General features: G+C 39.9%; 1 protein-coding gene across 1 annotated transcript in view; it reads right to left on the bottom strand.

Annotated features, from left to right (window-relative positions):
• SORCS3 (sortilin related VPS10 domain containing receptor 3) overlaps positions 1–16867 on the bottom strand; it is a 589937-nt gene that overhangs the window by 111537 nt on the left and 461533 nt on the right. Inside the window, exons 13-14 of the mRNA XM_006166440.1 lie at positions 6296–6442; positions 4145–4247 (exon numbers count right to left, since the gene is read on the bottom strand). Coding sequence (XP_006166502.1) covers positions 4145–4247; positions 6296–6442 — 250 coding nt within the window. The remainder of the gene's footprint in view (positions 1–4144; positions 4248–6295; positions 6443–16867) is intronic.

Here is a 16867-nt window from a genome sequence, read left to right as displayed (position 1 = left end):
TATTTAGTTTCAGCACAATAAACATGGCGATAGATTAGTAATGTTTATCAAGAGTGGCAAAGAGAGGGTGATGAAAGTGGTTACCCTAGAGTTATGCATCTGCCATGTCTTGACAAGGCTTCTTAAAATCCTTCATCACTTCTTACCCTCCTTAAAAGCTGGTCCTGCCAACATCTTCAGCTTCTCTTTTTAAAGCTCTACCAGACTAATTTTGAAGCCTTTGTACCACTAAGAACTCAAGACTCACAATGAGATCTATTTTTGAAAATACCTCTGTCAATTGAAAGGAGAACTGAAAGAAATGCTACTGATCATAGAGACCAGAAAGGTGGATTCCAGATAAAGGGACATAAAATATGTACCCAGGATGACTCATTGTTGAACACATTCATTCCCTTGGTGGCCTTTTGGACAGTCTCTGATAGGAAAAACTAGGGTTATGATGTTGGTGAGGGAAGATTTGAATAATGAGCCTATCAAAAGTAGAACTGAGGAAGCTCAGCTGAAGTGGCTGCTGACTAGGTTAGGAGAGCCATTGTCCATCTGAGTGGCATGACAAGAGAGTGAAAGGAAGGGAAAGATGAAGAATGAGAAGTTTCACCAACAGTTTAGCTGGCAAATGACAAAGGTTCTACAACCCTTTGGGCAGCTTTAAATAACTTGTATTTACTCCCACTTCCTCTCAGTTCTACTCTTTTCTGTTCTTCAATTATACACTTTTGAAAAAAGAAAAGAGAGAGAATTTTGAAGTTCCCTGGAGGCTAAAGATGCTTCTCTTACCACCACTGATACAAGAATGAGGATTTCCCCATTTCATGAAGATGGTCGAGGGCTCCGTAGAGGAGGAAGAAGATGGTACACAGCCATCTGCAGAAGAGAAAAGGCCCCTAGGAAAGGGTATTAACATTCAGTGTTTATAAAAAGCATTACGAGAAAACTGGGTTAGCTTTGGAGTTGGCATGTAAAGGGCTAAGGGACAGGTCTGACTCAGTGCCTACAGAGCACTGGACTTGGAGCAGCAGTGGTGTGGGTCTGGCATGACATCTGTTTCCACTCACCCAGGGTTTCTTCATCTGTAAACTGAGAGGAATAGTGATGACATCTCTTTATCATCAGGGTGCTGTGCAATCAAGGCAAGGACAAGTGTTCTGCACACTGTGAGGCACTGTAAGGATGCAAGGTCTTTACTACTAGCTTGGGATCACAGCATCAAAGACAGTGAGAACCCTGGTGTTTCTGCTTGCTAGAAGCAGTTGTCAAGCTCTTCAGGATGGAACTCCATCTGCTTCTAAGATGCCCATAACAGAAACTAGGAATTAATTCCAGGCTTTATTTTCATACATGAAGCTTCCCTGAGACCACATCTCAGTGCAAGGTGGAATGACAAAGCAAGCAGGCAAGAGAGAACCTAAGGTTGCTAGCCCCTGAAGGCAGGTGGAAGACATGGATGTGGAAACAGGCCACCGAAGGCATACTTGGCTGACTTCATAATTACTTTCCTGATGGCAAATGTCCTTCCAGAGAAACCAGGCTAGCAGGGTAAAGGACAGCTGGGTGTGAGGAGGTGCACTCCAGTGAGCTAGCTCTGGCTTTTCATCAGGATCCCCTCAGCTTGTTACATACTTCCCAACATCCCAGGACATGGCAAATTCTCAAGGATTTCATAGGGAACAGGAAAAGGAATTAGCCTATTCTGATAGATAGGGATCCCAAAAGATTCATAAGCAAATCTTTAATGTCTGTGTTTTTACTCCTTTATAAAAGATTTAACCTTAGACTAATTTGGAGGCATAAGCTGGTTACCAGTAATAATTAGTACCACTAACCTCAGTTTACAATGTTCCAAGCACTCTGTGGGATCTTTGCACACACCCTTGCATTTTTAATTATTATGATAGCCTCATAGAGGAAGAAAACATTCCGGTTTTAGAGACATGAAAAATAAATCCCAGAGGTAAAAAAAAAAAAAACCCTAAGACAATTTATAAGGCTAGGAAGTGTCAGAGCTCAGCAGGACAACAGGATTCCTGAGATTCATTATATGCATAGTATATGCTCATGACATATGAATTCTACTGAGCGAGATGAGTAAATTATATTCTTGTTATGCAAGAAGAGCATTTTTAACTTTTATAATATTAAGTATAATGATAAGTAACATATATTGAGCATTTGATATGTCCTGGGCACTGTTCTCATCATTTTAAATTCATTGCTTCATTTAATCCTGCAATTCTATTACATCAGGACTATTATTCCCACTTTTCCAATGAAAACATTAATGTTCAGTGCGGTTAAGCCACACAGAACAGTGCTTGGCTAAATAGTAAGCATTTGAATAATACTCAGTTTATTACTGATCACTGTTCCAAATGTTGCTTCTATTCTAGCCCTGAGCCTCCTGTACGCACTGGATATTAACAACTCCTCAGTTAGAAGGACCAGCCCACATGGGTTACAGAGTATGAGATCACTCCCCTAGCCAGGAGGATGGCCATCATTTCTTACTGTTCCAGAATCCCTGGGTGGTCAACATGGTAGACTCCAAACTTAGGGAGTTGTAGGGAGTTGACTAAAATGCCAGAAGGCTACACTGGCTGTCAAACTGATGAAAATGGTGAGTCACTGGTAGGATTTAAAAGTTCATAAAGGTGGAGGCTTGAAGAAGAAAGCTATGTTAAGGACAGCAGGAACTCCAGGAACCACAGCTTCAGGTTGATGAAGGGATTAAAAACAAAAACTTTTATAATATTAAGTATAATGATAAGTAACATATATTGAGCATTTGATATGTCCTGGGCACTGTTCTCATCATTTTAAATTCATTGCTTCATTTAATCCTGCAATTCTATTACATCAGGACTATTATTCCCACTTTTCCAATGAAAACATTAATGTTCAGTGCGGTTAAGCCACACAGAACAGTGCTTGGCTAAATAGTAAGCATTTGAATAATACTCAGTTTATTACTGATCACTGTTCCAAATGTTGCTTCTATTCTAGCCCTGAGCCTCCTGTACGCACTGGATATTAACAACTCCTCAGTTAGAAGGACCAGCCCACATGGGTTACAGAGTATGAGATCACTCCCCTAGCCAGGAGGATGGCCATCATTTCTTACTGTTCCAGAATCCCTGGGTGGTCAACATGGTAGACTCCAAACTTAGGGAGTTGTAGGGAGTTGACTAAAATGCCAGAAGGCTACACTGGCTGTCAAACTGATGAAAATGGTGAGTCACTGGTAGGATTTAAAAGTTCATAAAGGTGGAGGCTTGAAGAAGAAAGCTATGTTAAGGACAGCAGGAACTCCAGGAACCACAGCTTCAGGTTGATGAAGGGATTAAAAACAAAACAAAAACAAAAACAAAAAAACAGATTGTGCCAGCTCAGAAAGCCTCTGTGAATTCATCTGCTTTCATTAGAAAAAATGCCACCTGACACCAGAGCTCTAACTTCTAAGATTAGAAACCTGCTTTGCTTTATGCTGTCAATGTATTCCTGAAAAGGTGTATGTAAATCAAATGCATGCTAATCAGAGCACATTCCCCCAGAGACTTTCATTTTCATTTCAGAGTAGCTTTATCTTCATCTCTGATGGATGTTCAGTGGACAGTGGTTTCAACAATGCAAACTTAAGTTTTTCTGCCCTTTCCCCCAGGCTCTCAGTCAAGTGGTTAATCATGTGTAAACAAACCTTTACATGCACCAGAGACCTCTCGATTAAAAACAGCTCTGGGGCAAAACTCTCTGTAAAGAAGCTCTATGTAAAGAGAAAACTACCCCAACTTGCATTTGGTGATACCAGGAAGTTCATACATCATGTTTTCTTAAAGCGCAAGTTCCCAATTATAAATAATCTTTCCGATCAGTCAGTTTACTTTGAGAACTCTGGCTTCTTGCTAAACACTGGGGACTGCTCTGTGACTGAGGGGTTGGTGGATTAAGCTAGAGTTACAAAGGTCTGGAGCTCTTTGCATCCTAGGTTCTTAGGACAAGATTTTGGGGATCCATGAACCCTGAATATTATCTGGGAGATGGCTCATAGCTTTCATCTGATGTACAAATAAGTCCATGATCAAAAAATAGGTAACAAACTTGTTCCAGAAGCCCTCAGTGAGAGAGAAGCCCAGGAAACAGTCCTTACCTGTAGCTACCACAAGTCCTGGGGCTGTCTCCTTGCTAGAGATTCTTCCTGAGGAATACGGATTTTCAGAGAGCTGCAAGTGTAGGTGTAAGGAACAGAAGGGCTAAAATGGAGAAGAAAATACTTTCATTCCAGGAAACTCCTGACACACACATTCCTCTCCCACTAGAGTTAGCACTTCTGGGTATTTTGTTTCTAGAAACATCTAGTGTTGAGCAACACACTTATTTTGGAGCAGGAGACATCTCTGAGATAGTTGGTATGTTCACATTAGAAATTTCTCAGTGCACTATTCATAGGCCCCGTCTTGCCCCTACTCCCAGCCACAATATGAGCCTCTCCCCCAGTTTACAGATGGCTTTAGATTCTGCCCTGACCATTCCTTACCACAGGGTGACAATGGCCTTGTCCCATAACTGACCCTGATCATCAACTCTGTTTCTTACAGCTCTAAGGGGCCATCAGGAGAGAGGAAGTAAGGAAGCTGCATGGAATAGTCTAGCCTTCTCTGACCAGATTGCTGCTGTTTCTGTTTTGCTTATTTTTTTCCTGTTTATAATTTTGCTTAAATGTGAAGCTATTGTATAAAACTTACACAAGTTTGTGGCACCAGATGATGGTGTAAAGGTAATGTCACTGAACCCCAACATAGTCGACTGCAGTTCAAGTCCAAGACTTGGCGGCTTAAAACTCATGCTGAACATATGTGTGTGTGTGTATGTTCAAGATCCAAGAGGAGAATGGAGGAGAAGGGATTATAGTGTGGCCATGAGGTGATTTCTCGTTTTCTGTCTCTCTGGCGAGTGTACACACCTATAGCAAAAATCTCCCTAAAAAACAATAACAACAACAACAATGAAAACTTACATAAGTTTGTGTTCTTTATGTACTTGCTTACTTATCCTCATTGGGATGTCCTTAAAAGGGCTTAGGGAGTGTAGAGGTATGTCCTATACAATATTTTTTTTAAAAAGAGATGACAAAATTGTGGAAAATAGAAAATTAGGTCAAGAAAATAAGATAAAGTCATGTGTACGATTTGAAGGAGAAAAAAAAAAATCATGCTGTGTCCCATTCTTTGAAGTAGGAAGCCATTTGTCTCTTACCTTCCTAGTACCAAAAGCAAAAACCCAAACCAAAAACCCATGAAATTACACTGAAAAATACAAAATGGCAAGGGTCTATTCTGTTGTGTTTATCATACTATCCCGTTTTTTACATAAACTCTAAAGTCTGACAAGCAGTTAATGTATTTTTTTTTTCAATAGAGCACATGTGCTTACCACAGAAAGACAGAGAAGGAAAGTGAGAAATCACCCTCCAGAGGGATGGCCATGCCACAATCCCATCTCCTCTTGGGAATCAGGATGCACATACACACAGGCCATGCCTGTGCAATCCTCGAGCCACCAGGTATTTGGGACTCAAACCATGTTCGACCAGGTGTGAGTCCAGGGCCTTAACTACCACACCACCTACTGGTCCCCAGTAAACCTTTATTAATAAGTGGAAAAAGACAATATTTTGTTCAGGAGAAAGGGTCATTCATGGGAGTTTAGAATTGTTTCTGATATCAGCCCTAAAGGACACTGAAGGTGCATTCTATTGTTAATTAATTGCCTTCCCTACCTACCTAGAGTTGCAGCCTCTGGGGGTAGAAATGCCATCATATACATCATTTTCTCCATGTTTGCCCCAGTATTCTGTTTAGCAGGAATCTGGGAAAACCAGCATATTTACTAACTACTCCATATAGACATACCAGCCTGACTTTGCCTGGACTTTCAAGGCAATCCTGTTTACCTTGACTCTATTAAGCACTTATTAAACAGGATCACATCAGCACCAGTTAACAGGGGTCTTACCACTACCAAGCTCTGTCTGAAACTTAGAAGCCTGGACATTTTCTCTTATACATCTATCTTACTATGAGTGGGGTACAATGTAGATTCTTAGTGAACAGCTGTGTGATTCAAATAAGCCTTCATGGAGTGGCAGTCTGAGCCCTCAAAGCAACATGTGGAGAATTGTAGGAGACTGCTGCTAGTGTCATCTAAGTTTCTAAGAGCTCTTAATGAAAGCAAGTCTTTGATGCAGCATCCCAGGTAGCTAGCCTGCCCTGTGACCTTCTCATGAGACTGGGTGACTGACCAGTAGGCAGTGCACAGGGCTTCCTCTCAGGTCCACATCTGGAGCTTGCAGTAGGCGCCAGTCCCTGCCTTTGTTGTAAGTGATGTACGTCTTCACCTGGTCATCCACCTTCTTGTTCGCCAGGAATACCCCTTTGATACCTGCTACCTGGGAAAAAAGGTGAGAGGTGGAAAGCCATGTTGGGTCAAAATGCCAGCAATATAGGAGAAGCCCTAGGAGAAACCTCAGCATCTTCTGTTTGGGGTCAAGGGTACAAAAGAAAAGAGGAGGAGCACGGTGAGAAATGTATGCTTTGTGGTCTGTGAAAGGGATTTAAGGAGTTCATCTCTGTACCTTACATCATCATCCCCAAATAATCCTTCCCCTTTTTTACCCATTAGCTTCTTTCCATTTTGCATGTATCTGTTCTTTGTTCGTAGCACAATCCCTCTGAGCAAGGAGTGGTTGATAACAACGGCAGGAGTTACCCCTTCCAGAGAACATGTGAGTTGGCTCAGGAGAGCTTGTAAATGTGTTTTCAAGGCATGGGGAGATAATCCCTACTAGTGAAGTCCAGGCATCCCAATCAGTAAGGTAGATATTTTTGGGCAGATGTTCCAGTTTAGAGATCTGGCAACTATCTCTGTCCTTGTGACTTTGGGTAATTCACATATCGTCTTTGGGTCTCAGCCAGCCACTTTCCAATTGGTGGAAAAAGCCCTGTTCCTCTTCTATTTCCCAGTTTGCTGGCAAAGGGTCCATGAGATAATGCAGAGCACTTCTACCAGAGTTGCCAATGTACTGAGATTTGCATGCCCTTGGCATTTGGAAGAAGAGCATCACGACAAAGCAACTAGCTAGAGGATTATAGGGGATTTATCACCAGAAGGGTTCTAGGGTTTAAATTTGACTCAAACTTTTATTCCTTCTATTCTACAGGCTGATCAAGAAAAACAGCGATTCATTGTGATAATGCCCTGCATTAAAAAAAAAAAAAAAGATTTCCTTAACATGTTTTAGAAGTTCCAGCATGTTCTAAATCCAAATGGTAATTCAAATAGTGTACACACACACACACACACACACACACACACACAAACACACATACATGCAAGGAGGTTGAAGAGAAGGTTTTCTGGATAATGCACAGCTATCACAAAATTTAAATTTGTTTATTTCCCTATTTTTCAAGAATCACAGTTACCTAAGGTTTATTACAGTTCTGAGAAAAATACCAATGGGAGGAAAGGGAAAGACCTCCTCCACAGAAGTAAGTTGTCTTTTTAATATATATTTATATCTAGATAGATAGATAGATAGATAATTTAGTTGATGAAATAAGAAGTCTTTTTTTTGTAACCTCACTGGCCTTGAAAGAAAATGCCAACTCAAATAACAACAAACAAACAAATGAAAGGAGAAAGTCAAGAAAATAGAATTATCTGGGAAGGACACCACCAGGGAGATTTGACAAATAGCTAACAATGAAATTGATTAGATTCCTGCCCTGAACGAAGAGTAGAAAAGGAACCGAGCCACCATGGTGGGGGATGGGGCAGGGCGCCCAAGTCATGCCTTTCCCCAGAGGTGCCCTCCCTGCCCTATTAGCTTCAAGTCAGTACCATCTGACAAAAGGGTGGCATCTCAAGTTCTCATTTAGGGACCATGAGGCTCCAAGATCCCCTGGGTCTGTAAAACCAACTGCAGAGGTACTTCTCATAAAACTGAATGCCAATCACTCCTCAACGAGAACAGAATCTTGTTTTTTTCTAAAATATGCTGCCTGTTGAGGGCCTTTCAGTGTCTCTGTGGTCACAGAGCTCGTGCCTTTTCTGCTAGACCATGAATAATGATTTCGGTGAATGTTCTCTCCTAAAACACTGTCTCCCTTCAACATGTACCAGGGCCTAGCTTTTGACTTCCAGGAAAAAAATATACAGGTCATATCCAGAACCCTGGGCTTATGATCCATTGCTCCTGTGGAGCTCCTATCACCCCAGCCCCTGCCTCCTGGCTTAATACATTACCACATGGCTTACTGGCCACACAGCCACCTGTTGTGCTCTTACAGGTGAACATGTTCAGCAAAAGGAGTGTTACTACCATATTTTCCCATTGAGAGCTCCACCTATTCTGAGATCAAAATCAGTAGGATGGGGCCTGAAAAGGTGCAGAAGAATAGATTTATAGGGAATCCTCTGCAGCTCTGAAGGTATTTCTCCTGCAGTTGTGAATAATGCCACAGTAATCTCCTTCTCCTCTAAAAGAACCAGGACATTTCCCCATTTCCCATTTATATCATTACCAAATTGCTTCTTGGCTCCATATCTTGCATAAGTGAACTGTAAGTTTGGAGGTTACTTTGTTCTGTACCCTAGGCCAATAGCTATCAAATTTTGGACTATAACCTAAGTAACATATATGTTTATGCTGCAACCTAGGGGACTCATATTCCATATATGCATGTTGGTGCATACATGAATGTAAACATATATTTCTGATACAAAAATATCATGAAACACTACTTATCCTCACTACATGCAATGTAAAACAAAATGGAGATTGAGACATACATTCTAACTCTTCTTCATCCAAGGAGGTACTCAGCACCCAATAAACCTTAAATATACTTCCTCCCACCATTGTTTGTAATCAGAAGTATTGTTGTTTCTGGCAGTCTCAGAAGTTCCAGGAAGATAGATAAGCTTGTGATGGTGCTCATGGAAGAAGGGAGCATGAGGTACAAGACTGTGTGTCCCACTTTACCTCTGGGAATCAATTTAGAGTGCAGAGGGAAATTGACCACTGGCCCTTTGGCAACGCACTGAGTCCAGGTGGCATGATCATCTGTTGGTCACCTCCTTGGGACCTCAGGACAAAGAAGCCAGGGCTCTGCTGAGAAAACCAATTACCATGACCTGCCTTGGGCTATCCTTACAGTTGAACCTGTGGTGAGGGTATGATGAAGGTCAGTTCAGGGGAAAAGTTCCTGTGGAGTCAGTTAGTAGCTGCCCACTGGCCCAAGAAGGTTCACTGAAGGTCATGATAAAGGAGAGAGTAGAGGGCAGCTACTAGGAAAAAGGCCAGAAAACATTAATAACATGGAAAAAGGGATCGGATTACTGAAGCTGGCTCAAAGTTTAATGTTATCCAACCAAGTATAGCTGGGTCAACAAAATTAGTCACAAATACAAATTAAACCCATAATAATGTACCATTAGGTCCCTATCAAAATGGCAAAACATACACATACACACACACTCAAACAAAACTAATAATACCAAGTGTTTGGTGAAGAAGTGAAACAACTACAACTCTCGTACCTTGCTGGTGGAGATGTAAAATGTTCTGCCACTTTAGTCACTTGTAGTAGCTTCTTATGAAAACACACTTATATTAAACCCAGTCATCCTACTCCTAGGCATATATACATGAGAAGTAAACTTAGATTCCTGAGAAGGTTTATAATATTTTATCATAATTACACAAAGCTGAGGACAACCTAAATGTTCTTCAATGTGAATGAACATAGCACATCAACACAATGAAATACTACTCAGAAATAAAAAGGAGTATCTGTTAATACATTCAGCAACATGAAGGCTTCTCAAAATCATTTTTCCTAAGTGAAGAAAAGCAGATTCAAAAGCTACCCTACAGTAAAATATCATTCACTAACACTCCAGAAAAGGCAAACCTAGCAGCAGAGAAGTTAGAAGAGCGATCATCAGTGTCTACGGGTGGGAGGAGGTTTGACTACAAAGATCCATAAAAGAGACTATTTTAGGTGATGGGACTATTTTTGATTGTGGTGGTATTTACACAACTCTATGCATCTACTAAAACTCGTAGAACTAAAAATCAATAGCAGTGAATTTTACTGGGTAGAAATTACACTTCAATTAAAAAATATTAAGGTACAAAAAGTTTAATGGGAAGGGCCAGAATTTTTAGTCAGACAAACGTAGCTCTCTTCAAATGCAGCACCACCAGCTGTGTGATCTGATCTAAGCATCTACATTCTCTACATCTCTGCAGTCTCCTAGGCACAATGGAATACCTACACATGAAGGTATTGCAAAAGATAAATAAGAAAATATACATATGTATTTCATGTATATTATATACACAGTTTATATATACATGTATACAAATATACATATGTACATCATTTATATTGTATGTATATGAATTTATATAACATATTTTATATATTTATATATAATGTTTACTACTGTGAAATCAAATACAGTAGCCATTAAGCACATATGACTCAGTTGTGGCCAGAGGGACTAAAAACCTGATTTTTAATCTTATCTAACTTTTACCAATATAAACTTACAGTAGAGTAAACAAGATGGGTGACAATTTAATATACATTTCCAAATAACCAGTAGAACAAATTTTAAATATGCTCAACACAAAATAATGATAACTCTGGAGATGGTAAATATGTGTATTTCCTCAATTTGGTTATTATACACTGTACATATGTTTTGAAAAAACACAGTTTTGGGAACCAGCAGTTAGCGTAATGGCTATGTCGCTGGACTCCCACGTGGTTGACCGCGGTTCGTGTCCCGGACCCGGTGGCTTAAAACTCACGCCGGGCGCGTGTGCGTGCGTGCCTAAGATCCCGAGAGGAGAATGGAGGAGAAGGGATTGCGGCATGGCCATCCCCCCTGGGGGTGATTTCTCGCTTTCTGTCTCTATGTCTCTCTGTCTGTCTGGCGAGCGCACGCGCCCTACAGTGAAAATCTCTCCAAAAAAAAAAAAACACAGTTTTCTGCAAAGATGTACAACTACTATATGTAAATCAATTCATATATACATATATATGAAATGACAGTAATTTAAAAAAAATTTAAGAACCAAAAACCTAATTTAGTTATTGGCAAAATTTTAAGTATGTTTTAAATAACTCAGGCAAGTGAACCTCTTTTCTACGGCAAACTTAATAAAATGCAAATACTGATCAAGTATTTCTGGTAAAAATTAAGCAGATGAATTGAGGTGTGTGGGAAGTGTAAAATATATCCAAAATTTTGCAGACTTGATATTGAAAATGTATAAAATAATCTTGGAAATTTTTTCTACTAAGAAAAAAATTAAATGATATTATTTTAGATAATTTGTTTAAATAAAGTATATTATTACAATTAATTTTACCAGTTTCTTTTAGTTTTTATATTGTGGGTAGTAATTTTTTTAGCAGTTTTTACCTTAAGGAGAGTGTGTTCACTGAAGAGACAGAGACAGTGAGAGGGAAAGGGAGAACTCATCCCCTGGGTGGATAACCAGGCCACCATCCTTCTCCTTCATTCTTCTCCCTGGATCCTGGGCACACACACACACATGTACCTGCCCTGAGTTTCAAGTTGCTGTGGCCAGGATTTGAACTGTAGCCAGCCATGTGGGAATCCAACAACATAACTGCTCTGTCATCTGCTGGCCCCATAGGTAGGAACAATTTGCAAGTGTACATGTAGTTCCTGTTATATACTTAATTGGCTATGCTGGTCTAAGGCTCTGCCTGGTATGCTTTTGTTATAAAGAGTTGTAAGCTGGATGCTTAATATTGAGGGAAACATTGTAGAAAATGCATCAGACTCGCAGCTCAGAATGCTTCTATAGTATAACCGTGGGTGTTGGAAAGAGTATTTGTTTCTTGACTTATCTGTGGAGTATAACTAAAAAGAAATGTAGTTTTATGTTAGGGATCTGAAGAAACCACAGTAAAGCTCTACATGAAAAAAATGTCATAAGGATAATCAAAAGCACACATATTAGACTCTTGCATTGTCAATATTAGCCTTGTTCTGAAGGAGTGAACCTGTGACATCTTAAAGGAAAAGATCACTATTGTTTGGTTTTCAAATGTTGTTTTCTTTCCTAATTATGTAATTACAGTAATGACGATATTATACTGTAAAGTAGTGATTCAGGAAAGAACAAACAAGGGACTCCCTCTAAAGCAGGAGACTACTCCAACAGATTAGAAGTGAAAATTGTCTCAGCCTTGCTAGATTTTGGGGAAGTCCATGGGGTTGGATAGATCTTCTGTCTCCCAGAATGCAGTCAAGGTTTGCAAAGTAAATTCTCAAGTAAGTCCTTGCTTTCTTTGTTTCCTCTCCGTAGTCAAGAAGACACTTAGGAGGTCCACGTAGAAGACAGAGTGAGACACTAAGTTTTAGGTCAACTCAAACCACCTGTTATCTGACAATTTTCTAAAGGCATCTCTGATACTCCGAATGGGAGAAGCAATTATAATTTACTTCTACATTGAAATGCAAACTTACAAATTGACCTTGCATGATGAACTACACCATAAATGCAAACATTATTTGCTGGGTATGTGCTATCTTTTGAATGTGTCCTCTGAAATTTATATATTCAGATTTGGTTTTGACTAGATTAAGAAGGTAAATATTTAATCTGACTATATGTTGAAGAAGTACAGAGCCTTTGGAAGAAGATTAGGATTAAGGTAATCAGGGTGGGGCCTCCAAAACTGACACCTGGAAGATTTATAAGGAGATGGATTAAGACCAAAACAGACACATGAACACAGATGCATGGATTCCTGCCCTGGATTATGTGGTACTGCATCCAGAAGACCTTCACCAGATGGGCTCCTAGATCTTGGACCTCCAAACCATGAGCTAAATAAAGTTCTATTTTTATATGTTACCCAGCAACCAAATAGATTACAACATTATGTAAATGTGGGAGAGAAAGATAGCAATACTAACCTATGTAATAAATGTCCAACTCTTTAGGTTAAGTTCTGTACAGATACCTTTACCATCTCTATCTCCTCTACTCCACAAGGGCATCTAATATTCCAGGAAAATGGGCCTCCACTCATCTGACTCTGGTTCTCTTCTTCGTATCTCAGGCAATTCATCACTTAAGTCAACTTACCTACAAGTCTCTCCATATTCCTCAAGCTAGAGTTATCTTTCTCCTTTAGGAATTCAACAACATAGTAGACTCACACCTCTAATACAAGTTAGACTGTGATTTCTAGTTTTATTTATATATTCTATTTTTTTAATATATATATATATATAATTGTGTTTATTCTTCCACTAGATGGGATAAGTTTAATGCATCAGTCTTTATATTATCAAACAAAATACAGTCCTTGAAAGTATGTTAATTTAGCTGAAATGAATATGAAAATTTACTGTTTTTCCCAGCTGCATTACTCAAGGGCACTTAGAGTCCAGAAAAATTGTAGTCTCTTTGCTAACTGACCATATGGTACACAATCTCAGTTTCTATGAGAATCTCAATTAAAGAAGGTTAAATTCTAATGACCCCTAGAGTCCAATTAAATTGAGCTTTACCTTCGAACCAGAGAATGTCTTTCCAGGTACAAAACAGCTTTGCCCTCTAAATATCTTCAATATGGCTATAGTCTAGATAATGTCAAGCTCCAATTTATTTACTTAGTATTAAATGCCTTCCAGGATCTAAAATCCAGTTACTTATCCAGCCCACATTCTCGTCCCTGACAAGCATCCATTCTGCACAATTAGACTGGCTAGCTCATTTTCTCAGAAATCTACACCCTCTGTCCAATCCTTGGCGCATGTCATTCTTAGTATTTGGGATGTCTCCCATTTCTTCACTCTATCCTCCCCAGGGCAAAAACATTGATAATCAGATTGGTAACTGAAAAAAAAAAAAAAAGAAAAAGAAAAAGAAAGAAAAGAAAAAGAACTGGGCATGCACATTCATCTTCTCCTCTCTCTTTTGGGACCTGCCTGCAAAGATCACATGTGCTATACCTCAATGCTATGGAGTTATAGAAACAGTCTTCTATAGAAAACCCTTTGATTTACCATTTCTGCCCATATCTGGATGGATCAATCTAATTCTGGCCTATTAGCAATCCCATTTCTTACCAAATAATTTCTTTGGTTTTTGTTTTGTTTGTTTGTTTGTTTTTGGAGAGGTTTTTTGCTATAGGACACATGCACTCACCAGAAAGACAGAGAGAGAAAGAGAGACAGAATGTGAGAAATCACCCCCCCCCCCAGGGGGGGCAATGGCGCAATCCCTTCTCCTCCATTCTCTTCTTGGGATCTTGGGCACGCACGCACACACACTCAGCGTGAGTTTAAGCCACTGGGTCCAGGACTCGAACAGTGGTCGACTACATGGGAGTCCAGCAACATACCCATTATGCCAACTGCTGGTGCCCCAAATACTTATTTTTGAGAGTCGTTTGCTATAGGGCACATGCATTCACCAGACAGACAGAGAGAGACAGAGAGACAGAAAGTGAGAAATCACCCCCCAGGGGGAATGGTCATGCCACAATCCCTTCTCCTCCATTCTCTTCTTGGGATCTTGGGCACGCACGCACACACACTCAGCGTGAGTTTAAGCCACTGGGTCCAGGACTCGAACAGTGGTCGACTACATGGGAGTCCAGCAACATAGCCATTATGCTAACCGAAGGCCGCTCCCCAAATAATTTTTAAAAGCAACAAAACTGGGTATGGATAGTAGGGTGCTGTTGTACAATGCTGGAGACATACGGGAAGGCCCAGGTTTCAAGTTCCAGGGTGGCCTGAATATGTCATGATGCACACTGGCTGTGGTACTGGCTGACTGGAAGCCTAGGTGAAGATCACAGTGTGGTCTTATAAAAAGTGCATGTCTCTTCCCTTCCCATGAAAGAAAAAAATAATCTTTTTTAAGCAACAAAGTTGTGTTTAATCTCCTTTTTCTCACCCCTTGACTCTGTCTCAATTGGTTCTAGTCTTGGGTAGACAATAAAAGAACTCTGTTTACTGACCCCTTAAAATCCAGCAAACCAGATTGCAAGCTTCCTGAGGGAAAGAAACATATCTCATTCATCCTGCCTTCCTCATAGAATTAAAGAAGGGACACAACCAACTCTGGTAAAATTGAACAGAAAGCTCAACAGAGCAAGCTCTAAAGAAATTTGTCCAGATGCAATGGCACCATGTGTTTTGTTTTACCCCAGTAAGACTGAAAACACAAGACCAACTTCAACAAGAAGAAAAAAATTACATGTATCTGGGAACATTCTTCATTTTGATTCATGCCTCACTTTAGATCTCAATGTCTCACTGTTCTTAATGACCAAGGAGTTTCAGGCTCCCTTTCTTAGAAGAGGAACAGCACAGTGGCATACTCATCCACTGTACCAAGAGGGCCAAAGAAATAGGGATTTCTCAATTGTAAGGTTATCTGCAGCAATGTCAACTCTCTCCTGTTTTGGTCTGGCCATAGGAGCATGAATAATCCTCTTATCTCTGTAGCCTTATTTTTTTAAGGATTATTTTATTTAACTCTATTTATATATGTATGTATGTAAGTATTTTAATTCAACCAGAGTGGTTTACACACACACACGCACACACAAACACACACACACACACACACACACACACAGAATGAGAAAGTAAGCCACCAGGTCCGAGACTTGAATCACAGTTGGCCATGCAGGAGTCCAGTGCCCTTAACCACCACTCCACCTGCCCTCTATAGCCTTATTTGTACAAATAAGAACAAGAAATGGCCTCGGTCCTGGGAACATCCATCCAAACATTCTAAGATGTGACATATTGCCCAATAACAATGGTGCATTTCTATCTCTTAGTATGATTAGAGTCTCTGAAATGCAAATTTCCCAAAGCTATGTACACCTTTAGTCATCTCTATCAGTCATTACACTAAGAAGAAATTTGAGACATTTTCAAAACTGGGACCTTGTTAAAGGAAATAATTTCAGCACTCATTAGTTACCTCCTAGGAAATCAGGGTATTTCTACTGATTATGTTATCTACCCAGTGACATTCATTCCTTTATTTTTTTTTCCTTTCAGATGTAAAGTCATTCACCCCAAACCTTTGTGCTATCATTCCTGTATCTCACTAAATAGCAACAACCTTAAAGTTTTCCACCACTTTCAGTAACTGAGAAGTCAACAAAGACAGTGGTGTAGGGATACTTGAACTTTGACAGGCACTGCTCAGACGAGATCACTGCAAAGCAGAAACATGCAATGTCCCCTCTGTTCTGGAAGACACGCCCACTCCTCAAAGAGGAAAACCCATCAGGGAGCAGCCCACCCAGGCCATTTGAGGCCACTACCCAGAAGCAACATCTTATTCTTCCATGAATTGTTTCCACTATCACAGCCTGTATAGGTTTGAGCACCATTCTTGAGAGAATGCTAGGTAATGAGACACACCTTTCATAAAATCAATCCATCATAATCAGGTGCTCGGTCAAGTCCTTTCACTGTGGCAAGGAATATCAAAGGTCAGACACTGTCACTAAGAGTATTAAAAACTGACACATCTTTAGGGTCACTGAAATTAGTTTTTTTTCTTGATTTCTATGTGACATCACCAGTTTCATAGATAAACAGTTCTTGAACTGGTGATCGATCATATTAAAAACAAACAAACAAACAAACAATGACATGTATAGTATTCTCAGCTGGATTGGTCTGAGAAGTATTTCGTGATGGGCAAAGTATTTTTACAAGCAAAATGAGAAAAAGCGATTGACTGTTTTAAAAAATAATTAGAATAATAAAAATA

This window comes from Tupaia chinensis, unplaced genomic scaffold, assembly GCF_000334495.1.
Source record: "Tupaia chinensis unplaced genomic scaffold, TupChi_1.0 Scaffold144255_1, whole genome shotgun sequence".
NCBI classification, from domain to species: Eukaryota; Metazoa; Chordata; class Mammalia; order Scandentia; family Tupaiidae; genus Tupaia; species Tupaia belangeri.
Note: the sequence above shows the minus strand (reverse complement) of the source record. Positions and strands in the feature narration are given on the sequence as shown.